The sequence below is a fragment of the Empidonax traillii genome, unplaced genomic scaffold (assembly GCF_003031625.1).
Source record: "Empidonax traillii isolate 1590-97213 ecotype Southwest subspecies unplaced genomic scaffold, ASM303162v1 scaffold1283:size300302, whole genome shotgun sequence".
NCBI lineage: Eukaryota > Metazoa > Chordata > Aves > Passeriformes > Tyrannidae > Empidonax > Empidonax traillii.
This window is the reverse complement of record NW_020956476.1, coordinates 51,751-78,494: the sequence shown is the minus strand read 5'-3', so window position 1 is coordinate 78,494 and position 26,744 is coordinate 51,751. Positions and strand designations below refer to the sequence as shown.

The following is a 26,744-nucleotide window of genomic DNA, read 5'->3' as shown; positions in this document are numbered from 1 at the left end:
TAAGGGTCTCTGGCGGTGACATCAGCTATACATCAACCTGGCTGATGCCTTTGATTATTTGGACAGCTCTTGGCATGATGGATCGTTGGGATTGATCTGCCTTTTCTTCGCCTTCGCTCCTTGCCCCTGTTTCTCCCAACTCTCTCTGCTCCCCAACCACAAATCCTTTAAAGGTTAGAGCCTTCCAGGGCATCCTGCTTAAACAACTCTGCTGTCCAAAACGCTCAGGGATCAATGGAGACAGTTCCTTGGAGGGGAAGAGGCTGAGGTGGGATGGCAGGGAAGGGCAGGGAGCTCTGAGCTGGCCCTGGGGGGAGCTGACAGTGTGGGGACGGCTCTGACATGGCATTGCCATCTCAGTGATCCCCATTGCTCCAAAAAGGGGCAAGAACTGAGTGTCTCTTTAACCCTGGTGCTGGTTTGAGCAGCCTGGTCTGTGGAAGGTGTCCCTGCCCATGGATTGAGATGGGCTTCAAGGTTCCTTCCAACCCAGACCGTTCCATGATTCTGTGGTCGGTGCAGCCCAGGGGAGGCTCAAGCACAAAATGCTTCCTGGGAACCTCTCCCCTCCTCTGCCTTGCAGTAATCAACCCTTTCAGTAATTGTTGGGTGTCTGTGCTTGGCTTGTTGGGATGGAACGATGGAGTGATGGGTTGTGGGGGGTCTGAGGTGCTGTGGAGGGCTCAGGGGTGCTGTGGAAGGCTCAGGTGCTGTGGAGGGCTCAGGTGCTGTGGAGGGCTCAGAGGTGTTTCGAGGGGCTCAGGGGTGCTGTGGAAGGCTCAGGTGCTGTGGAGGGCTCAGAGGTGTTTAGAGGGACTCAGGTGGGTTCAGGGGTGATGTGCAGCGAAGCCTGGGGGTCTCCTGGCCAATCCCCCTCCCCTGCCCGTGGCTCTGGGGGTCTCCTGGCCCAGCTGTTTCCCTGCTCTGCTCTCCTGGTGCTGGGAAGTGCCTCCCTGGGCTCCCCCTGGCCAAGCTGCCGTCTCTGCAGCGCTTTGAACTCTTATCTGTGGCGTCTCCTGCTCTGGCTGGGGCAGACGAGGAGCCCCGTGCGGGGCCTGATAACCTTTCCCGTGCTCATTAAGGGCCCACTTAGTGCTCTGTGGGACTGAGGGGAGACAGTCTGGAGGAGAGCAGGGCTTTTAGCCTGGGTAATGCAAAACTTCATCAATAACCTTCCAAAGGCCAGCCCAGAGCTCCAACCCGACCCCAAACCACCCCCAGGGAAGGGAAAACCTGCGGGGTGGACTCAGAGCGTCTCCCTGGGTGTGCAGGGGGTGAATCTGCCCAGCTGAGCCCCCAGCAGCAGCCTGGGCTCGGGCACAGTCACTCTTTGGGGCGCATTGACCTCTTGGGGGCGAGGGGTGGGATGTTCCTCCCTTGGTCCCGACTGCTGCTGGTGTTTTTTGGGGGGCTTGGTGGTGCCAGTGGAGGTTGGGGCTCACACAAGGGTGTGGGTGAAGCAAGTCCTGAACGATTGGGTTCAGCATTTCAACGTCAGGCCACGGATCTGCCAGCCCGTGCTTGGGCACATCTGCCTGGCCATGGGCTCCCCCTGCCCTCGGGGGGTCTCTGAGGGCGTTTGGCATCCACGAGGCTCCCAAAATCCCCACCCTGGAGCTGTGTGGGGAGCCAGGACCCACAACCCACCCCTCTGGAGTGGCTTACTCTGCTTTGCAGCCCAAAGGGAGTTGAGCCAGAGGCAGCAGGGAGGGGAAACACCCCTTAAAAATTGTCGAGGTAATGGAAACAACCTTAAACTATCATATTTCAAGCATAACGCCATAATAAAAGTAACAGGATAATGATTTTTTTCAGCCCAGATATTAGAGGCCCAGATATTGATTGGTTGTTTCCCTTGTCGTTCTCGCCTCTGATGGAAGTGCATTTTTTGACAGAGAGTGCAATAAAATGTACAGTTTCCAATTTGAGAGCCCTATAAATGTCATCCCTACATGCACGGTTACAAATTCTTCACCCCGCTCCCCTCCCTCCCCTCGGCACCGGGAGGGCCCTGGGGGAGGGAGGGAGGAACACACACCTCGCCCCTTTCCTGCAGGAGAAAGTTTGGGGTGACACCCCCACCCCCAGCCCAGCTCTGTGCTGGGGAGGTGGGAAGATGCTTCCTCCCCGTGGGCTTGGGAACACCGAGGTTACAGAGTTAAAAATGTCTCCTAGTTCTGGGATTTATTGATTCTTGGAGGCAAAACACCAGGCTTGGCGTGGCCCCCCCATTGCTCAGAGCTGAGCTGTCAGGACCTTCCAGTTCGAATCCATCGGCAAAATCTTGCTTTTAGTGGTTTTTTTTTCTCCTGTGAGAATTTGGTACCTTTTGGGCGAAGGTCTGAAGGAAAGCTGAAAATTTACAGGGAAAAATGCTGAGTGGTGGCATCTGAAGTTAAATACCGTGGTGGCTTGTGAAGTTCTATGAGTCCTCTTTGCTCCGTGCTCATATTTTATTGGGGGGTGTTTGGTTTGTTTAATTCTTGTTGGCCCTATCTGGGTTTCCTCCTTGGTTGAAGAAGTCAGGATTTTCAAAGGAAGTTAAAAAAGCGAGGGCACATTGTGAGAGATAAGGTATCTGCTGTGGAGATAAACCCTTTGTGCCTTCCCAGGGTGGGTCTGGGGAGGACACAGCCTGAAGCCTCGGCAGTTTTGGGGTCAGCACAAACCCCCACACTAAAGGCTGCACACATCCCAGAGGGGGAGAGGGAGGAATGCTCCACAGGCAGGATAAGGGTGGTGGGAGGGAGTTAAAACCAGGCCAGCACTGCTGTTATTTCCCTTTTTCTGTTCTGTTTTCAGCCCCCTGGACACATCCAGCGCTGGGAACAGGGAATCCCCAAGGTGCAGGGGGTGCCCTGGGGTGGGTGATGAGGGCAGGCACCCTCCCTGAGCCACGCTCTGACCTCCTGTCAGGCTTTAATGCAACCTTTTTATTGCTTTCCAATAACCCCCCGATCAGTCAGAGCTCTGCCAGCTCCCCTCCAACCTCCCATGGCAGGCTCAGAACCGGCTCTGGGGCTTTTATTGGTCCCTGAGGTGGCCAAAGCCATTAAAGTCCGTGTTTTGATCCGGTGAGGGACATTTCGAGGGTCTTTGCCTAAACATTTCAGGCCTGCCCCTCTCTTCCTCAGCTCCCCCTCTGCCAGGCAGCAGTTTGAAGGTTCAATATCAAAGAGGTGCAGAACTGGCACTGAGATTTCCCTTTCTCTGCCCCTTTTCTTGCAGCAGGTTGCACGTGGTTAACGCCACATCCCTTCACCCAGTGGGGTGGGCTGGAGGTCTGAATGTCACCCCTGGGTCCTGAACCTGGATTTGTGGCCAGAGGAGCACCTGATTAACCACATTTGGTGCTTTTTATAATAAACTCCTGATCCATGGCATCCTGGATTTATCACTTCGTGGGTATGTGAGATGTAATAAGAAGCAGCTCCTTTTTTTGGCCCCGACATTCTTTATCCACTGTCACTTTCTTATATTTCCAGAGGTGGGATCCAGCCAGCAACGATCAATACTTTATTTTATCTCCTTTTCCCAATAATTTTTTTAATCATAGTGTGTTTCTCTCATCCCCCACCTTTGGATAAATAATTACAGGGAAGCAGTGCCGCGTTCAGCACTTTTTGGAGAGGAAAAAGTGATGAGGTCAGGAGAGGGAAGGGCGGGAGCTGAACCTTCCACTTCTCATCATGGGCAGGAAAGGGGGCCTGGAGGTGCAGCCATCCCAAAATCTGTGGGAAATGCTTGTCACCCACCTGTCAGGGGTTACTGGAGCCCCCTGAGCCCTGGGGGGACAGGGGCAGGGCAGGTTGTCACCTGCTCCAACTATCCCATGTCCCCTGGGCTGGGCTGAGGGTGGATTAGGGGAATGTGGGACCAGGGCAGGCTGGACTTGGCCAGTCTAACCAGTAGGACACCAAACTGGCAGCTGGGAGGGCTTTGGGGTGGTCAAACTGAGCAGAGGAGTTTGGGGGATCAGCACAGCCCCTCTTTTGGGGTGGACAGACTGGGCAGGGGGGTTGGGAAATCAGCACAGCCCCTCTTTGGAAAGGTCAGACTGGGAATGAGGGGACAGGGGATCAGCACAGCCCCTCTTTGGGGTGGTCAAACTGGGAATGGGGACCAGGGGATCAGCACAGCCCCTCTTTGGGGTGGTCAAACTGGGAATGGGGACCAGGGGATCAGCACAGCCCCTCTTTGGGATGGACAAACTGGTCGGGGGGGGTCCCACCCTGCCCCCAGCTCCTCGCTGCTGCTCTCCACAGGGCTGGACCGCGATGCTCCCGCTCCTGCCTTCAATCCTGGGCTTCTGCTGCTTCCTTGTGGCAAAGCCTCGGAATGACACGATCCTTCCCTCCTCCCCCGCTGCCTGCCCGGGAGCGGCGACCTCCACCCCGGGAGACCCCTCCCCACCCTCCTCCTTCCCCTCCAGCGTCCCCTGGGTCCCAGCTCCAGGTTGGTGTCCCCCAGCCCGCAGTCCCAGGAGGGGAATCCTTCACCCCTGGCTATCCCTGCGCTGACCTTTGCTGGGTCCTTTCTAAGTCAGAGTGGGATTTGTGTCTGGGAGCCCTTCCCGGAGACCGTAAATATGCCAGGCAGGCTGATGGGAGCACTTGATTTCAGTCCTATGTGTTTTTAAAGACCCGAAATGTAACCCTGGTGTCAAGACGGGAATTCAGGGGATATTTATGGTGTAAAGGATGTTGGTTTTTTTTTTCCCTCCCATCCTTTTCTCTCTACTTTTAGTGTCGTTGCTGCTCCGGATTAAACGTGGGGTTACTCCTCTCTGTGAAACCCGCAGTGATAACCCCCCTCTGCTCCCCAAAATGGGGACGTGGCCCTGGATGTCCTGCTCCTGGGGCAGCCCTGGGGCTGGCCCGGGTCCCCTTTCCCTGCAGTGACCCCGTTGTGGTGCCCAGTGGGGACAAGGGGAACGGGTGGATGGGCAGGAGGATCCCACTGGGGTCTGGGCTCTGGGGTCCCAGGTCTGGGGTCCTGCCCGGAGCCAGGAGGAAGAGGAGGATTTGTTCACATGTCTCAGCAGCCCTAATCCTGTTTATACATCTCTGGGTGATGCTTCACCCCCAGTGTGACACCTCTGATTCATGTTCGGCTCCTGAACTGCCCTAACCCTCGGATCCATCCCCTGCTCCAGCCTGGAGGAGCAAAAGGGTGGGATGGATGAGGGCTGTGTGTTTGCTGGAGGGGCTCAGCATCCCCTGGACAGCGGGGGGGGATGTGGGAGAGCAGCACTGGGGGCTCCAGCCTGGTCTCCCAGGTGCCCCATATCAGCTTTTCCACGGGGAGATGAGGGAGCACATCCCGGGAGGGACGGGGGGCAGGTGACCCCCCCTGCCGCCCTCCTCCTCGTGCTCCTCAGGGGGCTGCAGGGTGAAAGCTGAAAGTTGAAGAGTCCAAAACCATCAACCCCCGGCTCTCAGCCCGTGATGGGAAATGAAAATATTTGGATAAGCGGCGATAGGGAGCTGCCGCTATTTACAAACCTCCATCCCGCGGCCCGGACATCAAAAGGGCTCCTTTTATAAAGCTCTCCCCGGCTCCGTTTTCAGGCTGTCAAGGGCATTATTTGATGTTCCTCTTTTGTTTGTTTACCTTAATTAAGATGGGCAAATCCATCACGGTGACTTTCCCCCCCCCCCCGCGCCGGCGGGAGCGGCCGGAGCGCACGCCTGCTGCAGGTGTTGGGCGGCCCGGCCCAGGGGGGATGATAAAACACACATTTGTCCTCCAGGTCGTGTGGACAGACTGACACTTGGCCGATAAAAAGCCCACCCCGCCCCGCCGTGACAAATGATTTTCTTATCTGGAACAAGGAAAAGCAGTGGCCGAGTTCGGGCTCCGCTTCCCGCCCGGGTGCCGGGGGCAGTGGGGTGATGCTGCTCGGCTCTGCCCGGCCTGCTGGGATGGCTGGGATGGAAGGAGAGAGGGAAACCAGAAAACAGAGCCCTCACCCTGTTCCCCAGCTCTGGGCACCACCCCTGCTAGTAAATCCGAGCACCACTGAGGTTCCTCCTGGATTTGCCCCGTTGGAATTGGCCCGGGTTGGTTGGTCCGGCAGCCCCACGTGCCCACTGTAGGGCTGTGCCTCAGGGGATCACTGTGCAACCAGGGGTGCTCAGAACGGGAAAACAAGTGAATCCCAAGGCTGATCCAGGTCCTGCTCTTGGCACTGTCATGTCAGGGGAAGGCTGTGACATTCCCACTGCTCCCTGTGGCTCCTCGGCCACCTCCTGCTCTCGGCAGGGTCCTGGGAGGGGCAGGTCCCGGGGGCTCTGCCCAGGTGCTGGTTTTGGGGGGGGTTCCTGGGCTTTGTAGGGCTGGTGGGATGCCCCAGGTGTGGGATGGAGGAGGTGGAGGGTGGAGGATGAAGGATGGAGGACGGAGCAGGACTCGGCCCAGCGGCAGAACAATTCACCCCATCACTGAGCCGGACCCGTACGAGCCAAGTGCCACATAAATTTCACTTAAATTAATTGACAGGCGAATGACAGCCTAATGAATTTTGCACGGGACAACTATCCCATTGCAGTGATTGCCCTCTTATCCTGCAGAAACTTGGCTAAACTGGGGTGGGGGCTTTGAGGGGCTGCTGCATCCGCAGGCCCCGGTGATGCCCCGTTCCTGCAGCACCTCCCCACGTGTGATGTGTCATCCTTTCCACCCAGCACTCCCTAAAACTTCATCCAATTCCCCAGCTGTCTCCCTTTAACACACATCCTTAATTTTGTATCAGAAAAGGCAGTTTTCTAGAAATTGGTTAATAGGGTTGGGTTGGCTGCTGGAGTTTTAAGAGGGGGAGTCAGGAGCTTTTCCAAAAGGAAGTAGATTGCTCTTTTTTCCCGGTTTTCTGGTTGTTTTTTTTTTGTTCCCTTTGGAAGGAGGTAACTGGCACTTCATTTATCTGTGGGTTTGTTATGACTCTGGGCTAACAGATCCCACACTTAGCAAACTCTCACTCTTCACTAATGGAAGAGACTTTAATCTAATTGCCCCGTGTCACCCAACACGGAGCCCCCGGCGTCCTCCTCCCTTTTCCTCCTCTGGAACCAGCCCTGGCTTGCAGGGATGTTCCCCATTCCCCAATTCCCACATGGCTCCATGCCCAGCCAAGCTGGGATGCGGGAGGTGGGAGCCTGGGAGGACTCACAGACACCAGATTTACTCGTGTCAGACCCCGGAAAGAGCCGGGAAACGCCAGGAGGGGGATGAACCGCAGCAGGAGGGAGGTGGAAGTTGCTGGAATATCGGTGCTGGGCTGGGAAAAATGAGGTGTGAAATCCTGGGCTGTGCTCACTGAGGGAGCCCCTGGAGTCTCCTTGGTGCTCAGCTGGAGGAGGGTGGAGGGAGGTGATGCTCCGGCTTTGCACCCCAGCGTGGATTTTGGGGGGTTCTGGCTCATCCAGTGGGTATTCCAGGGCCATTCCAGGGTTTGGATCTGGCAGGAGCAGTGCCAGGGGGTTGTGGGATGCTCCTCCAGGATGATCCCACGGGATGGGAAGCCTTGTCAGACACTGTGGGTTTGGCACGAGGCCACCGAGGGGTGAGTTCAGATGGGTCTCTTCAAAAACCCAAAGTTATTTGCTTTAAAAATGAAGCTTTGAAAGGATCATTAAAGACCCCCAAATGAATTTTTGAAATCCCCAAATCCTCAAACTTTGCTTGCCCAAGTTCTTAAATAAGGCACTGGAGAGTCCCAACATTTCAGAAGGGTCCCAAACCAGCCTTTAACCACTCAAGGGCTGAGAGAGAATATTTTCTTTAATTTAATTTGATGTATTGCAGCAGCTTAACCCAAAATCCTCAACCCAAAATCTGTTCTCCTCCAAAATCTGGAAGGTTGAGGAAAGGCAACCTCTGGTTCTGTTCAAAATGGGGAAGGTTTGGGAGGAGGAGATTTCCCAGCTGGAAGGACTTGATAACCAGGAGCCTTAAACTCCATCACTACTGACAGTTCTTCCTTTGTAGTTAAATAAATCAGCTCTAAATTTAACAGGATTTAAATTTTTTTTCCTTCCCCCCCCTCCTCATATATCCATCAAGTTAAAAGCAAATTGATGTCACCAATAAAACTCCAAACCATTGCTTTGGTACGTTTTTATTTGATTTTTCAGTCTCAGGCCGTAGAGCTCTGAACATTAGCTGTGAATAAAAGTTAATAATCACTAAAAGCTGCGTCTCCCCCCGGTTTGGAGCATAATACAAAATTTAAGTACCCAAATAAATGTTTGTTAAAGCTCCGTAACGACCGAAATATTTTTGCAGGGAAATAACGTTCTCTGCTGGAGAACTGCAGGAAATGGTGAACTTCCCATAAAAACCCCCCTTCATCGGCGGGTTTTAACCAGGAAGTGAGTAAAAAGTATCAAGTACGAGCCAGCATTAAAAAGGGAGGATTTTGGGGCTCGGCTCCACCGTTTAAATCATCCCAAAAAGGGACAGTTTCAGTCAGTTGGAGTTAAATCCACCCACCCAGGGGGCTCCGGCACCACCCAGGGAGGTCCTTTCGTCACTTGGGATCCTGAGGGTTTCAAAGGGAACATCTTTGTGCCAACCCAGCACGAAGCAGGAGCCTCTAAACCAGCTCCAGGCGCTCTCCTGGTGGAGCTGCAGCAGCAAAGTCTTGGAATGGCAAAGAGGGGAATTGGGGACAGGGATTATTCCCATCTCCAGCCACGCCCCCCGGGCCCCCTTGGTGCTCCACGGGGAGAAAGAGCCTTTTCCTGCCCCCAAAAAAAGGCTGAGGGGATTAACCAAGAGCTCAGCAGATGGATCCCAGGCTGGGAATACAGCCTGGCTCCCAATGTCTCCTCTCCAGCTGGAGATTCCTTGGGAGTTTCTCAATCCCTTGTGGTTCTTGCAGAGTTTACGTCTTGTAAAGAGAATAAAACCTTGGGCAAAAAGCTGGAGCATCTGGGCAGAAGCTCCTCCTGGGGGTGTTCCTCAGTCCTGGCATTCCCAATCCCATATCCTGGGATGCTGCAGAGGGGAATGGATGGACCAGGCCCCCTGATCTGGTCCCACTGCTCACCCTCACGTGTATTTAGCTTTGGCTGTTGTCATAGTTCTGATTTTAGCAAGAAATTTTGTCTTTCCTTTCCCCTTCCCCCTCCTGCGTGTTTGTGTTAATGGGCCATCAGATAAACAAAGGAGTTGGCCTGAGCCCTAAATGACCAGACATTAATCTCCTAGCAACCAAGGGGGAGGAATTGGGAAAAGGCCAGGGTGTGTGTATGGAAACAGGTGGGGTTTGGGGGTTGAAGCTCAGCTCTGGAGCCGGAGGGGAGGCTGCAGCAAGCAGGAGAGACTGCCTGGTTGCTTCTTTGTCTTTTCCTGTGGGAGAGGAGTTTTTGCTGCCGTCTCTCTGCGCAGCTGTTTGCTGGTTGCAGGCTTGGTTTTCACCGCGAGACCTTCACCAACTGAGTCGTGAGTTTTTTCTTCCATTGGGAGAACTTTCTGTTTCCCTCCCCCTTCCCCCTTCCTCCATCGCCACCCGGCAGCGAGCAGAGATCCCACAGCGCCGCCCGGTGACGGGGGCTGGACATTGCAAGTTCCACTCCTCCAGTGATCCAACAGCGCCCCCTGGTGACTACTATAGGACATTACAAGTTCTGCACTTTTTGATAACTCAGCAGCGCCACCTGGTGAACGGTATAAGACATTACAAGTTTTGCATCTCCAGTGACCCGACGGCGCCCCCTGCTGACTGTGGCTGGAACTGCACCAAACGGTGCTAAAAATTGAACGATTTGATTTTCTTTTTGCCGGTTTTATCGGTTTTGTTCTTGAAGGGGATTATTGGTGGGTATAGGGGTATTGCTTGGTTGTTTTACTTGGGTTTTTTGTGTGTTCCTGTTAATACACACATACCTTTTAATAAAGGGCTGTTATTTTTTTTTTCCCTTTTCCATAATTTGTTTTCCTTCTATCGGAGCCTCTTAATTTCGAATTTATAATTGCTAGAAAAGGAAGTTTGGGTCTTTTCCTCCTAACCCATCCTCAGCAAAAGACCTTTGTCTCATTTAAACTGGGACAGCTGTGAACAGACAAGGCACCAAAAACCTCTTGGAACACGTCAGGTTGATGCAGAAATAGCCCTGAGGTCAGTTAGGGCCTGAAATTCATTTGGCAGCTCTGGAGATCTCCTCTCCCACCTGGTGGTGGCTCCTGAATTTGTCCCTGTCCCCATCTCCTCCCGTTTGTCCTGCTATCCTGCACAGCACTTGCAAAGGGGGGGGCCTGACCTGCTCACTCAGGGGGTGAAGCATCAGGAAAGGCAGTAGATTTAGGGGTATAAGCCCCCAAATCCCTCAAAATCCCAAATCTGTGTTCCTCCTCCCTCCAAAAAAAAAAAAAAAAAAAAGGTTGGGTTTTTTTTGAGGAAAGAAAAAAAATCCAAATCTGCTTCCCCCCCCCCAAAACCCACCTAAATTTGAGTATTTTTTTTTTTAGTGGGAAAACCCCCCTAAATCTGCATTTTTTGTGTGCATAAAAAAAACCTCTCAAAACTGCATTTGTGGAGGCAAAAACCAAACAAACAACCCATACTTTCTGCCTTCTGAAAATCCTCCCTGGATATACATGGGAGGCGGATGGAGCAGGACAGCACCGTGTCCTGAAGGGACCCCCCAGTGCCAGGTCCAGGAAGAGGAGCCCCCAAATCCCACCTTGAGTTTCCCTCGGAGGGTTTGCTGGTGGTTTGGGAGGTGGTTTATGGGGGTTTTTTTTCCCCCCTAAACCAATCCATCTGGATCCAGATTGGCAGTTGCTGCAGCACATTCATTTTGTGGAAAGGCCTCCCCTAAACGGGGAGAGAATAATTTACACCGACATAAAGCACCTTTATTTGGATATAACGATCTGCATTAAGGAGGTTGGATTGCTCTGCCCCTATCAGCCTGCTGTACTCCAAGCTCTATTACTCCTATAGAAGCTATTCCTGGCTCTGCTCCTGATTTATGGGGCTGGCAGAGCGAGGCTGGGTGTGTCTGGAGTCGTGTTGTGTTGATTTCGAGGAAAATCAACATTTCTTTTGTGATCCAAGGTGTGTGATGTAAATCAAGAGGGCTCCGGGGAAGGCGCAGGGCGTTTGATCAGCGCCAAACGAGAGCTCAAGTGAGCCCGAGGGGGGGATTTGCTGGAGAACGGGGCTTTTATCATTTCACAACCTGTTGATTTTACTTTTCCAACCATTACTCACCAGGAAGAAAGAAGGGAGGAGAAAAAAAAAACCCCACAGACCTGAGCCTTGGGTGAAGGGGGAGAGTTTAATAAGGGCCTCCAGCCCCGGCAGGGACCTTTCTTATCATTCCAGGGGTCCCTGGGATGGGACAGAGATCTCCAGCATCACCCTTGGCCCCTTCAGACCGTGCCAGGGAGCTTGGGAATGCGCTTTAGTTTAGCTGGCTTTTGTCAGAGCAGGCATTTCAGCAGGTGTTTAGTTATTTATTCATTTTAAATAAACCCTCCCACTGAACTCGCCTGTTCCACCCATGGATATTTATATATTTATATATTTATATATTTATGTATTTATATATTTATATATTTATATATTTATGTATTTATGTATTTCTTTACGTATTTATATAATTTTTATGTGTTTATATTTATATATTTATTGTTATATTTCTATATGTATACGTATTTATGTATTTATTTATACATTTATTACATTACACTGCTTTTTTCTGAGAGGATTTTAAAAAAAAAATCCCATCCTCTGGCAGCCTGTGGGCAGACAGACAGACTGAGTGACAGACTGACAGACAGCCCCATCTGAGCAGGGAATTTCGAGATGCAGCTCCAAAGCACCGGTTTCCATGGCAACTCCCCAAATCCACTTCGGTGCTGAAGGGTTTTTGTATTCTTTTTTGGTGTTGGGTTTTTTTTTTCCCCCCCCTTCCTTTCTTTGCTGAGTGGGAGCCCTTGGCTAATGAGCTGTGCAAATAGATATTGAGATTTAGTGGGTTTTATTTTGCAATTATAGACTTAGTGATTTGGAAGGGAACTTTTTTTGGGGGGCCAAAGGCTCTGCCTCCTCTGGGAATTTTCTCTTTTTTTTTTTTTTTTGGTTTTGTACAGGATTGTTGTTGGGGTTTTTTTTTTGCCTTTGCCAAAGTTGGTTTGACTTCAAACTTGCTGTTAAATTTTCCAGACAGAATTGAAATAAATGTCAATAGCAACTGGAGGATTTCCACCCCCTCGGGGGCTGAATCCCAACCCAATCCACACCCAGCGTTTTGCCGTTGGGTGTCTCCTCTCTTGTTCCTTATCAATCATAAACCCCACAGTTTTCTCTTTCCTGTTTTCTGGCTGGTGAATGGCCAGGAGTGGTTGGAACAGGTGACCAGGCCTGGGCCGGCTTTCCCAGCCCTTGGAGATGTGGAGAGCCGTGGTTTTCCTGCCAGCTGTGTGTTCCCAGGGCAGGAGCATCTGGGAGATGAAACCCTCTGCCCTCAGAAACCAGAGGGGGTTTCTGGGACTGGGCTCCCACCTTCCTTCCCCTGTGTTCCCTCCTTCCCCCTGTGCTCCCACTCCCCTCTCCACATCTTCTGGGCGTCCATTAGGACATCTCAGAGAGATCAAACCCCCCAGGGACTGTCACTGCAGATGGAATTAGCTCTTTGCTGCAGGCCAAAGCCATCTGGATTGTTTTAGGGGCAGAATGGGGAGGGGTGGGGACACCCCACATAAGCCCAGCCCCAGGCAGAGCCCCCAGTGTTGCATCCCCCACATCCCACGGGTTTCATCCAGGCTCTGCATCGGCAGGGATGCAGGAGAGAGGCAGGACACGGGTTCCAGCTGCCACCTCCGTGTCACAGGCTGTCAGACTTAAAATTTCCAGAGCCCTGGGCAATCAAATCAGCCCCTGCAGCCCCTCCTTAATTGTGTTAGCTCGTCTGAGCAGCCACGGAGTATTTAAGGGGCAGGGAAGCTCCTTCCAGCCTGATTTTCCTGCTGGAAAACTGAGGCACGGTGTCTCCTGTGGGGTGGGAGAGATTTGGGCTCCTGGTGGTGCTTCAGAGGCCCCAGGGAGTTGCCAGCCCAGCAGATCCCAGGGATCCAAGGCTGGACAGGGCTTGGAGCAACCTGGGCTGGTGGAAGGTGTCCCTGGGGGGTTGGAAGTAGGTGGCTTTTAAGGTCCCTTCCAACCCAAAGCATCCTGTGATCCCCTGATTCCACGATTCCGTGAACCAAGGCCCACAAATAACCCCAAACAGGGGATCTGCTTCCATGGAAAATTGATCTCAAACAGGGCAAAGCACAGCAACTGGGCAGGCAGCAGCTCCCCCAGGGGTCCTGCCTGCTCCCAGCATGGGTGGAGAGAGGGAATGCGGGGCTGGGAGAGCTTTGGCCCGGCTCCCATCACATCCCTGCTGCTTCCCTGCCCCTCATCCCTCTTGGCGACCCAGGGACGAGCAGGAAACCCATCCCAGGGATGGCCGGACACATCCCAGCCTGGGCTGAACAGCAGCATCATCCCGCATTCCCAGAGCCGCTTTTCCTGCGGGAGCGGGGCGGGCAGAGGGAAGCCCCTGCTGGTAATGCAGTGCGAGTAAATGAAATTAAAGAAGCGAAGCAGCACTCGCGGCTCCTTCCCCCCCCCCCCCCCCCCCCCCCCCCCCCCCCCCCCCCCCCCCCCCCCCCCCCCCCCCCCCCCCCTCCCTCCCTCCCCGCTCCCCACCCCCGGGTAATTCAATCGGAGCGCCGGCGCTGATGGGATCTCGCCGGGGCCGCCTCCGTCCCCCTGCTGGGGGAAGGATTCTTAACGCCGAGATAAAAAGTTCCACTCGAGCATTTTTTTGTTAGGCTCCTGCCAGCGGGACCGGCGGTGCCGGGCACGTTAATGGGATGTTGTTCATCCTCGCGGGGTCTCCCCTGGGCAGGCGGCAGCACCGCGCTCGTAATTACAAATGTCCCGGAAAATGACATTTGGATTTGCATCAGCAAAAGGGGCTCGGGGTTGGTGGTTGGTTTTTTTTTGTTTTGTTGTTTTATTTTATTTTTTTTTTCTCAAGGAGACAATGTGGCTTTTTGTAAGGCAGATGCTCAGAGGGGTGGGGGAGAGAAGGCTGAGAGTGTTTGTGCCAGGCAGGTGTGTTCACCTGGGCAGGGAACAGGGATGCCAGGGAGCTGGGAGCACCACGGGGGTTCTGACCCCTCCGGAGGCTGAGGCAGTGCAGGATTAGAAAATCACTGGTGTGGGTTGGAAGGCACCTTAAAGATCATCCAGTTCCAACCCCCTGCCCTCGGACAGGGCTTGGAGCAACCTGGACTGGTGGAGTTGGAAGTAGGTGGTCTTAAAGGTCCCTTCCAGCCCAAAGCATCCTGTGATTCCATGATTTTATGAACCAAGGACACAAATAACCTGAACCAGGGGATCTGCTTCCATGGAAAATTGATCTCAAGTAGGGCAAAGCACAAGTGGGAAGGCAGCAGCTTCCCCAGGGGTCCTGCCCGGGGTGTCCTGACCCTGAGGACTTCTGAGAGCCTTTTCCCTGTTGTGGGAATCCTGTGGGATCGTGGCAGACCGTTCTTTTCACCTCCAGGCCCTGGCCTGGCTTCTCCTGCAGAGAAAGGAGCTGAGGGTGTGTGGGAATGGGAGATCCCAAGGTTTGCCTTTGCTTTGTTCCCTGCAGGACTGGAGGAGAACCCACCCAAGCCTGTCCTGGACACGGGGAACATTCTGAAGCAAGGGTACCTGGAGAAGAGATCCCGAGGTGAGCCCTGGAATCTCGGGATGAGGTTTGGGGATGTCCTGCCAGAATTGCCAGTAATTCGAGTTTTGGGGTGAGGAACAAGCGGATTTGCACAGGTGGAATCTTCCCCTTCTCAGGGACAAGGAGGGCCTCGACTGGTTCTCCTGTGCAGATCATCAAACTGCACGAAGATTAAACCCCCCCAAAATCGAATTAAGCAGCAGCCGAGTCCTCTGAGGCAAAATGTGCCCTTTTAACGAGCGATCCCTAATGAGGATAAAACCCCAGTGAGGACAGGGGAGTTGGGAGCATCACACACATTAAGGGCTTGAGATAAGGACTGTGAGTCAGCCTCGGGTTTATCTTGATTTTACCCACTCCCCGTGAAAGCTACAAATTATTTCCTCATCACTCCGATTTTATCCTGATTTATTTACTCTATGGCAGGTGGGAGGAGGCAAGAACAGCCCCTTTTTTTTTTATTGCTCCTGGCCATCAGCTGAGCTTAGGGCTGGTGCTTGGTTTAGCTTCCTCCAGCTGCAGACTAGAAGTTGTTTTACTTACTTATATCAGGGAGGTTTAACCCAAAACCTTTTTAGTATCGTGTCCATCTGAAACACACAGTGAAAGAAGAACAAAAATGACTATTCTTCCCTCTTTTGACGCCCTTTTCTTTCCAGATCACAGCTTTTTTGGGTCAGAGTGGCACAAGAGGTGGTGTGTCCTCAACAGAAAGACCTTCTACTACTACGCCAACGAGAAAAGTGAGTGGTGAGAGAGAGACACCTCTGTCCCCAAAATATGGGAGGGAAAGGGCTGGAAGAGAGAAGGGAAGAGCCTTTGCTGAAGGACTGGATAATATCTGACCATGGGAAAGCTGTAATGAATCCCCTTTCAAGGTTCTGGAAAGGCAGAGCTCAGCTTGATCTGATTTTTTTTCCCCCCCAAAGCCACACCTTGATGGGTATGAAACCAGAAAAAAAGGGACAAGGAGAGGAGCTGTGGGGGAATAAAAGGCTGTTCCAAGTTTTCCCTGAGCCATCAGCTGGGCTCCCACACCCCCCAGGTGCCTGTCTATAATCCTGGTGCCAGTGGATATAAAGATTTTGCAGTCACGCCCCATCAGGTCCATCCAGCTCGTGTCTCCAGCAGGGTTTGGCACGAGGAGATGGATGGGCTTCCTTCCCCCCACCCCACGCAGGAACAGGGCAGGAAAAGGCCCTACAAACACCCCCCCCCATCCATGGGTTACAACCTGCAGCAGGGACGGGGTTAAACCCCAGTGGGTCTGAGGATGGGGATGGGTCTTTGTCCTCCTTCCACATCCTTTGTCTGAGCATCTCAAGCACTTCTTGTTTTCCAGACAGGCTTCCCAACTCCTCCCACCCCCCTCCCCGGGGTGTGAACTGCAGGGGTGGGGGCTGAAGCCAAAAGGATGAGGTTTGGTGGTTTCCGGGGTTATTTGGGTGGGATTTTGGGGGATGAGCAGTTGTCCTCTTCCAAATGGTCTCCAGGGGACGGAGGAAAGGAAACCTGAGCTCGATGGATTTCAGAGGGATGGAAATTCTTGTGGAAACCCCAAAATTTAGCCCATTTTTCTGCTTCCAGGCAAGCACCCCAAAGGCACGTTCTCCATTGAGCACTACAGTGCCCGGCTGGCCTCCCACCTCCGCAAAGATTCCCGGAAAAGATGCTGTTTTGAGTTAACCTGCCCTGGCAAACGCACCTACGAGGTAGGAGATGGGGGGAGAACATGGAATTCTGGGCTGGGTGACCACTGGGCACAAGTTTCCCAGAGAGGGTGGTGGATTCCCCATCCCTGGAAACACCCAAGGTCGGGTTGGATGGGGCTCGGAGCACCCCGGGCTGGCTGGAGATGTCCATCATCACTTCATGGGGTCGGTGGATTAGGAGGCCTTCAAAGGTCACTTCCAACTCCAAAAATTCCATAATTCTGTGATTCCATGGGAACAAAACCAGCAGCACCTCGGAAGGGGCTTCCCCTCACCTCAGTAGGGACCCTCCCTGGGCACAGGGGTGATCCTGGGCTCTCCCAAGGGATCAGGGGGAACAGGGAGTGGAACCAGCTGAGGATCAAGTTTTAAACAAGCCCTCCAGAGCCAGGTTAAGTATAAACCTTCAGTTTATTCAGCATCCAGTGGGGAGCCTAAAAACTGGTGTATGGAAAACCCTCTGGCCCAAGAGCCTGGATGGGAGATTTGGGATGCAGGGCCCTGGATCAGGGGCAGCAGAGTCCCTTCAGTGGGGATTGTGGTTTTCATCTGAATTATTTTATTGAATTAAGCTTGACAGGCTTCCTCTGGGATAAGTCTGGCTTTGCTGTGCTGCTGTGTTCCCTGGTGGGAATAGGGGGATAAAGACATGGAATGGCTCTTCGCGGTGTGCCAGGGTAGACAATGGCAGAGCCAGGATCGCCATCCCCTGTTTCCAAACAGCTCCTCCCACCCCCACAGGGTGTGAACTGCTCACAGGGGTGGGGGTTGGAGCCCAAGGGATGAGGTTTGGTGGTGTCTGGGATTGATGTTTAGTTGTTTTCTCTGGGGGGGGGATGAGCAGTTGTCATCTTCCAAATCTTCTCCAGAAGACAACAGAGAAAAGGAAACTTGGCCTGGATGGATTTCAGTGGGCTGAGATCATTTTATAGGGCTGAAATCCTTTTGTGTGGGGCTGAAATCCTTGTTCCAGCTGCAGATCCTCCTGCTGTCCCTCCAAAGCAGGCCCAGCACAGTAACGGGTGCCCCTCTCTCCAGTTCACAGCCCCGAGCCCAGCAGAGGCTGAAGACTGGGTGGACCAGATCCAGTTCCTCCTGAAGGGTGAGTTTGGCCCAAGCCAGCGTGTCCTGGTTGTCTGGGAAGATCCTGGCAGCGCCTTCCCATCCAGGAACAACACCAGTTTGATCCAGTTTGACACCAGCAACCCTGAGACCAGACTCCAGCCCTGCCTTTGGAAACCCTCTGGAAAGCAGGGCAGCTCCCCACGCTGGGTTCCTTGTTGAATTTGGCTTTATTCTCTGGGATTTCCCGCTTTTTTCCTTTGTTTTAGCCAATTCTCAGCCTGTTCACACCTTTTTTGTTTCTCACATCAGGTGCTGGGGGGGGGGGGTGAGGGTTCCACCCCTTGCAGGGTCCTCGGTGGGCACAGAGCAGGGTCCAGGGGTGTTGGAATTGGGTTTCCCCTCGCTGAAATCGGGGGATTTGGCTGCTTTTCACCCCGTTTTTTGGCTCTCCCACCAGACCTGAGCTCCCTGACTATCCCCTGCGAGGAGGAGGAGGAGGAGGAGGAAGAGCTCTACAACGACGTGGACAGCTCTGACTCCATGAACACCTCCCACAACACCACCCTGAACCAGGATGAGCCGAACATGGAGGTGGAAGGGGAGGACATCTACGAGGTTTTGCCAGGTAAGGACCCAAAATCCAAACCATCCCTTCCTCTGGTGCCCCCAAAGAAGGGAGGAGGCCTCGGCCACGCCGCACACTGATGGGAATGAACATCTCAGGCTCCAAAACTCAGAGGTTTCACCCCATTTCATCACTCAGACTGGACCACAAGAACAAACCCTCTCTGTTCTGGGGGGGATTCTGATGAGTAAATTCGGGTGAAGCAGCTTTTAGAGGTTTTGCTCCCTTGCAGCTCGAGTCAGATTGAGTTTGGTGAGAGTGGGATCTCTGGGCTGTGTTACCTGGAAAATGAGAGCTGAGCTGATGGAAATGCTCCCTCCTGGGCATGGCAGGCAGGGCTGTAACACAATTACTGCCCTGCCACGAGATGATAAAATAACTGCATTAAAGACAGGCTGGTGCCCTCTCAGCAGGACTGGACAGACCCTGAGAGGGTGACAGGCCTGCAACATTTCTGCCTCTCCAAACAGAAACCAGGGTGTGACACAGCCCAGGGCTTGACCAGCAGGTCACCTGAGCCTGTTCTGCCTCTGCTCTGAGGGTGGGAACCCCAGCCCTGAGAGCAGCCACCAGCCCTCAGTGCCTGAGTTCAGGGATGGGGGGAAAAAAAAAAAGAGGTCCTTGTTTCCTCTGACTTATTTCAGAACTTTCTGTCAGTGGTGGGTTTTGGTTTTAAAAAGCCACCGGGGAGGTTTTATCGTGCCTGAGACCTTCACCTTGGAATCTCTGCCAAGGGAGAGCTCTGCACCCCTTTCCCCCATCCCTTCACACCCCTGGAGCCCCCCAGGGAGCACAGGGAAAATCCCCATCCAAGCTTGAGCCTCTCCCTCCCTCCCTTGTGTCCCAAGTGAAAATTGAGAAAGAAGGAAGGAGAGGTGGAGGGGGGGGGAAGAAAAGGAGGGAGAGATGAAGAGATAATTTCCTCAGCAAGTCATCGTCGTTAATGAAGTTTTACAAAAACAGACACAACCAAGGAAAAATAAAATTTCACAGGTGATAAATTTTTCCAATTTCCCTGGCAGAATTCGATAGGATTGTTAAATTAAGAGTGAAGGTGTCTGTTAGGAAGCAACGAGCAGTGATGGGTAATTTTATAGAGTGGAAAATTGAATCAAATTGCTACATTAAAACACAGCTCCTCTGAGAATGTGCCCAGAGCCCAGGCAGCTCCGGGATGGGGGATCCACGGTGCTGATGGATCCTGGCCGTGCCAGGGGGCTCCAGACCCCAGGAGTGGGTGCCCGTGGGGTGTGAGGGCGTGTTCCCACGGGTGGGGTGGCCCAGGTTGGGATGTTCCACACAGGGAGAGGCAGCACAGCCCCCTGGGCTGGATTTTCCAGCATTTCCCTTCGATTTGTCACCGTGAAATCCAAATACTGGCTGGGGTGTCACACCGGGGTCATGGGAAGGCAGAGCATCACTTCCAGACCTGACTCCAGGAAAACACCTGGATGCAGCAGGGCTGGATGGGGGTTGAGGTGTCCCCACGGATCCCATTCCTGGATTTCCCAGCTCAGAATCCCCAAGGAACGTGCCTGGGGCCAGCAGGGAGCGGGACAAGGCAGGGAGGAGCAGCACCCCATGGTGGTGCCATCCCAGGGTCTCTGCATTCCCTGTGGGAATCACCTGGGATTTCCTCCTCTGGGAAAAGGCACAGAGTGAGGGATCAGCAGAGGCTTGAGAGGAAAGGGAAACTGAGGCACGAGGAATGAGCTCCTTGTCCAAGCCTTGGAATGGGGGATGCAAACAGGGAGGAGGGGCCTGGCTCTGATTTCTGGTTCAACACCCCCCATTCCATAAAATACGGGGAAGAAATGGCCCAAGGTGGGAGAGGGAGAAGGGGCTGCTTGGAAAATCTTCCCAATCCCTGCCTGGCTCCTGGGGAGTGAGGATGGTGGGACCCCCAGCCTGAGCTCATCCATGAGCTGTTCTGGTAGGTGAATCCATCCCACGAGGGAACTCCCAGGAAAGGGGAAGGGACAGGATAGATAAATCTCCCCAGGATCACTGTGGCTCCCATGGCTGCCCAGCTCCACGTCCAGGCAGTGCCAGGATTCCCACAGCTCTGCTCCTCCTGGAGTGACGGACACGGCGGCGTTTCCCCCGTGTCATGTGTTTTCCTTCCTTCCCAAGGAGCCTGAGTGCCTGCCAGGAGCTGGGACAAGGGCTGTGGGAAGAGGTTTCCCGAGGACAGCGTGGCTCTGGGATGGAAGCAGTGCCAGCAGGATGCAGACAGGGATGTGAGGATGTCCGTGGGGAGCCCCCGGAGCAGCGTCACCCACAGCGACCGGCTGGGTGATGCCGCCCCAGTTTGGGGGGTTTTCAGAGCTCAGGAGCTTGGTTTCCAGGCCAGGGTGGAATTTGGGATAGTGCCACTGAGTTAAAGGCTGAAGGAATCCGGGCAGAAGGCTTTGGGGCATGGCAATGGTGGGAGAGCCGGGGGCTGTCACGGCCTCGCTTCCCTTCTCCTTTACAAATGCAAAGAGCAGGCAAAAGCCACTTTCAATAATTTATTTCAAAATCGATGCTAACGAGGTTCTGTCTCGTCGGGGGCCGAGTTTTACAATAAAGGCTGATTTATTTAGGAAAGATTTTCGGTGCCGCTTCCCGTCCAGAGGGGGAGCGGGCGCTGTGACCCTCCCGACTCGGGATGTGATTTGCGAGGAGCCCTGACCTGGTTTGCATCGATCGGCTCCGCCTGGGAGGGGCCCTGGGACCGGCCCCGCATCCAGCAGCGATCCCTGCCGGCTCTGCCTCCAGGGGATGGCACAGACAAGTCCCCGGAGATGTGGCAGAGGCTCCTCTGCCCCGGGCTGGGCCGTGCCAGGGCTGCCCCTCGCTCCCCAAGAGGAGAGGGGGAGCCATTGCCGTGGTGTTGGCTTTTGGAAAACTCTGGGAATTGGGTTTATTTACAGTATTTTGTATTATTTGTGTTATTTTGTATTGTTGATATTATTTGATTTATATTATTTATTATTTATGGTTTGTGTTGTTTATATTAATTTTATTAATTTATGTCGTTTACATGATTTAATATTATTTATGTTATTTTGTATTTTTAATATCAATTTTAGCCCTCCTGTCAGGGAGTTGCAGAGCCAGAAGGTCCCCCCTGAGCCTCCTTTTCTCCAGGTTGAGCCCCCACAGCTCCCTCAGCTGCTCCTGCTGCTCCAGCCCCTTCCCTGCACACACTCCAGCACCTCCATGTCCTCCTTGTCCTGAGATTTAAACTGATTCCCATGCAGATCTTTGCTCCTGCCAGTCTGCACCCATTTTTCCAGGCCTTCCCCATGACCTCCGCCTGCTCTGGAATTCCTTAACCTCTTCCATGGCATCATTTCTCGCATCCCTTTCCCCCTCCTCTGCTGGCTGCCCACCCTCCTCTTTCTCCCTGATTCCTCCTTCCGTCCCCCCCCTCCTTCCTCACGTTTCTGTCCTGGAATTTCTCCTTGGAATCCATTTTTCCCTGGCCAGGAAACATCTCTTCCTCCAGGACACCCGGCGAAGTGCTGCCTGAATTTATGGGGGCCCCGAGAGGTGATTTGTTTTTACCAGCGTTAACAACAACTCGTATTTTTCATGCAACACGTTTTAAAATATTATCTGCGACTTCCTCCCTTCCACTCTCCACAATTAGGCCGGGGATTTATGATCCTGGCAGTCGGATTCCCTCGAAGCCCTCGGCCTGCCCGGGGGGGTTTGGTGTAGCTGTGGCACTCCCAGCCCTTCCCTGACTTCGCTGCTGTTTTTCCCCCCCACAGATGAGGAGCTGGATCCCCCCTTCCCAGAGGACAGCGAGGATGGTGGGAGCGGAGAGAGGAGGGGTAAGAGCCCACCCTGCTCTGGGCAGCCCCCCCAGCTCGGGGTTGTGGGGGCTGATCTTGAGCATCCCGGGGTGTGGGTGGAGAACCCCCAGGAGACTCTTCAGCTGCGGGAAATTCAGGCTTGGGGGGAGCTCTTCCCACCTGGAGCATCCCCGTGGAGTCAGCCCTGTCCCTCTCCCTCATCCCACCCTGGATGTGGAGCGGGAGCATCCCAAGGGGCCTGGGAGAGGCTCTGGGGGCAGGAGGAGCCAGAGCAGGGGCAGGAAGCCAGTCCTGCCCTGAGGAAGCTGCCGCAGGGAGGGATCCCGGAGCGGGAAGCTGGAAGGAACCCAGATCCTGCCGAGGTGGCCAGGGCCCCAGCCCTGCCTTTTCCTTGAGGGCCTGCTCTGTGGGCTGGGAGCGGAAGGGCTGTTTCCTCCCCGCTCCCACCTGCTCGGTTTTCCACGGACTTCCCTCCCCGGCACAGGAAAGCGGCGCTTGTGTCCCAGCAGCCGGGACTGGGCTGGCCTGGGGTTTCCTCTGCCTGGAAAACACATCCCCCCATCACAGCCTGGCCTGGGAGAGCTCCCTACACCATCTGCACCTGGGAGGGGACGCTCTCACCCTGGGGATGCTCAGCATCCTGCCATGGGATGATGGGGATCACAGGGATTTGCTGTGGGATTCTGTGGATGGTGGGTGGATGAAGCAGCTTCACCCCTTCTCTTACATTCACCAAGAATTGCTTGGCTGGTTTTCCCCTCCCAGCAGTCCAAGAGCCCTCATTCCTGATTTCCTGGTGTTTCTGGAAAGGCTGATCCAACCATTTCCCATTAGCTGACATCAGACCCCCTTGGATGATCCTTGGGCAGTTGTCCCCAGCCCAGGAGACTGCTCAGGCCTGTTCCTGTGGGAATCTTGGAAGCACAGACGGGATTGAGCCCCAACTGCTTCCAGAGACTGGAGCAACTCAGTGTTTCCCCTCTGCTAGGGATTTTGGGAAGCTTCTCCCAACTCTCTGGCACGATGAATTATTTGGCCACTGGAGTACCTGGCAGTGGCAGCTGGTACCAGCACCCAGAGCTCGGAAAAAGTGATAATTCCAAACTTCCTAGGCTGTGGGGGGGGGTCCTAAAGTGGGGCTGTGCGTTTATCCATGGAGATGCCCCGTGTCCTCACCCCGTGGGGCGGGATAGGGGCAGCAGCAGGGGATGGGAATGGATGTGTAAGGGAAGGAGAGGGGGTGGGAAATCCACACAAACACGCACGTTTTCCTCTCCCTCTCGTGCCCTCCCCGTTATTTAAACACCAGGAGAGCAGCTCCCCGGGGGTTTCCCAGCTGGATGTGGGATCAGAGCAGGGCTTGGTGACAGCCCGGCACCGGCGCTGCTGCTGATTCCGCACCCCAGGGATTCCCCAGGATTTTGGCTCTCGCCTGTCACAACCCTTTAACACCCTGCTCGGCCTCATTAGCGTCTGCCGCCGGCTCTAATTGCTGTTAATGGTTCTAACTGGTTTGTTACTGGCGGTGTCAGGATTGCTCCGGGCCCGGCGCTGTTTTTACTCTCTGTGACACATCAGACTCCTGTCCCTCTGGAAAACCGGGCTGCCTTTCAGGAGGAAAAGGTTCCAGCAGCCCCGGGAGCCCCAACCAACCCTCGTGCCTTTTGCCTCGGAAATTGGAGCTCCGGTCCAACTGGACCGGGAGCTGCCGGATCCCGGAGCAGAGGGATGTGCTCAGGGAGGGAGGGAAGCGGCGAGTTCCTGATTAAATCAGGCGGCGTTTGGCTCGTGCAGGACTATTGTTTGTCGTTTCTAAAGAACCTCGAGGATGCCACGATTCCGGAGCAGCCCCGACAGTCCAGCTGAGAGCTGGGGCTGCTCCTGCCAGGAGAACCATTTGCTCCTGCTGGGGGCTGTGGGAAACGGGAGCTGAGCACCAACAGAGCAAAATCCCTTCCTTTGGAAAACAAACCCGCCTCCCAGGCTGCTCCCTGTCACAGCCCCTGGCCCCTGTCACAGCCCCTGGCCCCTGTCACAGCCCCTGGCCCCTGTCACAGCCCCTGTCCCCGTCACAGCCCCGGTGCACCCAGCAGTGACACCCCGGAGCTGCAGACGGTTTGTCAGGAGGGTTCAGCATCAACAGGAGAAGCAGCGAGCCCAAGGGAAAGGCACTGGGATGGATCCTGCCTCTCCCACAGCCTCATCTCGGGGCTGCTGGGGCTGCAGGGGGATTGCAGCACTTGTCACATCGGGCTGGTTTCCTCCGGGACCCCCCAGGCCGTGCAGGGGGATTGGCTCTGCTTCCATCAGGATAAATCAGCGCAGGGAAATCAAGGATGAACTGTCTGGATGGGGCTTTGGGGGCTTTTTAAACAGGACCTTTCATCCCGAAAAGGGAGCAGGGTCAATGCAGGGTGTTGCAGGAGTCCTGGGATGGCTTGTGTGGATCCCACATCCCACCCAGCCTGGAGCTGGAAGGCAGGGACCTTCCAGCAGCCTGACCTTTGGAAGGCAGGCTTGGAGGGAGGGGTGGGACCTTCCATGCCAGCAGCTGACATGATTGGAAAAAACACTTCTGGGGGGCACGAACCTTCTTCCTGCGGGCTGGAAAATGGTCTCCCTTTGTAGTCACAGGGTGTCACATCCAGGTTGATGCTTCCCCTTCCTCCTGGATGAGGTGGCACGACGGCTCCAAGGTCCTCCTGCTCCTCTGATAAGCAGGAAAGAGCAGATGTGGCATAAGGAAGCATCTCCTACCTAATTCCTGGTAGAGGAGGGGAAACTGGGACTCCAGCTTTCCAGCAGCATCCTCTTGTCCTCATCCCCAGGGATCTCTCCAGGGGCACTTGTGGCTCTGGAAACATCCTGCAGGAAGATATATTTTTCTATTTCACTGTGTGTTTTCTACCACTCTGTTTAAATCTCTTTGCCAGCAAGTTAATTATGGTGTTCCATAGAATATGTCAATATTTCTGCTGTATTTCAAGCCTTTCCCCATCCCTGTCTCACAGGGGGATGCCAGGGCCGTGCCCCCATCCCAGATTGTTCTCTGCTGTGTGACATTGTCCTCACTCACACCCTCCCTTAACGACCTTTTGTGTTAATTACACAATTTTCTGGCTCTTCCCAGAGCTGCACTGGCCTCATCCTCCTGCTCAGCTTCCCAGTATTTCCTCTGTTCCCAGCTCATAACCCCTGATTCCTGCCCTTTCCACCGGCTTAAATAACTCAGTAGCTCCTACTCTTTCTATTCCCTTCCCAATCTTTTCCTCGCCACTGCGTCCTCCCCCTTTAATACTTTCCAAAGGATGCAGACCTACTTTTTTTTTTTTTTTCCTGCCCAGCCTTTCTATTTAAGTTCCCCAAGTCCCTGAGTCATTGCAGTTGCTCCCTGCTGTGCCATTACCCATCTCTGTAATGTCCTTTTTCATATTTAGGTGATCCAATCTGGGCACAGCATTCCAGCTGCACCCTTATCGCTCCGTCCCCGAGACCACATTAGCAGCATTTCCCTCCAACATGTGCTCAATATTTCCTATTTATGCTTTCTGGGCTTGGTTCAGAGCAGCACGACCTGCTGGAACAGCCCCCGTGCTCAAATCCTCCCCCCCCAACCCCCTGGTTTTACCGGCTTTAATTATCCATGGGGGTCACATCGCGCCTGTGTCCGTGTCGTGACATCTGCATTCGCCCCCAGCTCGGAGCTCTGCCATCAGGGCACTCTCCTGCCTCGAGCCTTTGGTCCAGGAGCATCTTTTAACAGCTGTGGGCTTGAAAACTGGGAATCTGAGGGGGTTTGGGGTGGTTTTGTGCTGGCATAAGCCTTAGCACCACTTCCCACGGCCCCATCAGCCCAGACCCTGGGCTTTCAGCACACAGTTGCTTCTCCACATTAAAAAAAAAAAAAAGGGAAAATAAAATTGCTGGATCACATCCCCTTCCCTTTCCACAGGCATTCTGCCTTCCCAAACTCCCAGCCTGATGGGAGGAGGGAGACCTGAGCCATCAGGGTGTGTCATCCCAAGGTATGGGACCTTGTCTCTTGGGAATAGGGGTGGAAAGCATCTCAAATACCTGTTGTGGCTTGATTTAGGGTCTTCTGAAGCGTTTCTCAATGTGTATATATGTATTTATTGATAAATGTTGCATTTGTTTATTGACCAGGCCCTTTCTCTTGCAATACCTCTTTGTCTTTCACCTTTTCATTAAGATGCAAAATTAATAACCCCAAACATCTCCTTCCTCTCCTAAACAACCCCCATCCCTTCTCCCCCAACATCCCACAACCCCAAATGTCATCCCCCTGTCACCCTGACCCCTCGTTTTTGGTTTTCCCCCCAGGAGATGCCAAACGAGACTACGCCAGTTATTACCACGGCCTTTGGGACTGCAGGGGGGACCACCCCGACGAGCTCTCCTTCCGCCGTGGGGACCTCATCTACATCCTCAGCAAGGTAGGGCACCCCATCATTTCGGGGTTGGGGCTCCATTTCAAGGTCAGAACGTGACGAAATCGGTCAAGATTAAGGTCTGAAGTAGAGTTAAATTAGCAGGTGGAGGAAGGAACGGGACCCTGGCATCCCACCCCCTCCTCCCTACATGCCCATACCCCACCCCACAGGACATTTCAAATGCCCCAGAGCCAGATTATTTTATTTTCAGGTGGTTTTTTTCACCCAGCAGTGGAGTCAGGACGTGCTGTTGCTCAGGTATTCCAGGGGTAATTGAGTTGCTCAGCCAGGTGTGACCAAGGGCCCCCTTCAGTGAGAGCAGGGCTGAATAAATTAAGGGTTTG

At 53.9% G+C, this 26,744-nt stretch overlaps 1 protein-coding gene across 1 annotated transcript in view; it reads left to right on the top strand.

Annotated features, from left to right (window-relative positions):
• SKAP1 (src kinase associated phosphoprotein 1) overlaps window positions 1–26,744 on the top strand; it is a 132,936-nt gene that overhangs the window by 92,704 nt on the left and 13,488 nt on the right. The window contains exons 5-11 of the mRNA XM_027906352.1: window positions 14,661–14,741; window positions 15,401–15,484; window positions 16,329–16,453; window positions 17,492–17,555; window positions 17,976–18,143; window positions 21,905–21,967; window positions 26,291–26,403. Of these exons, the coding sequence (XP_027762153.1) occupies window positions 14,661–14,741; window positions 15,401–15,484; window positions 16,329–16,453; window positions 17,492–17,555; window positions 17,976–18,143; window positions 21,905–21,967; window positions 26,291–26,403 (698 nt within the window). The remainder of the gene's footprint in view (window positions 1–14,660; window positions 14,742–15,400; window positions 15,485–16,328; window positions 16,454–17,491; window positions 17,556–17,975; window positions 18,144–21,904; window positions 21,968–26,290; window positions 26,404–26,744) is intronic.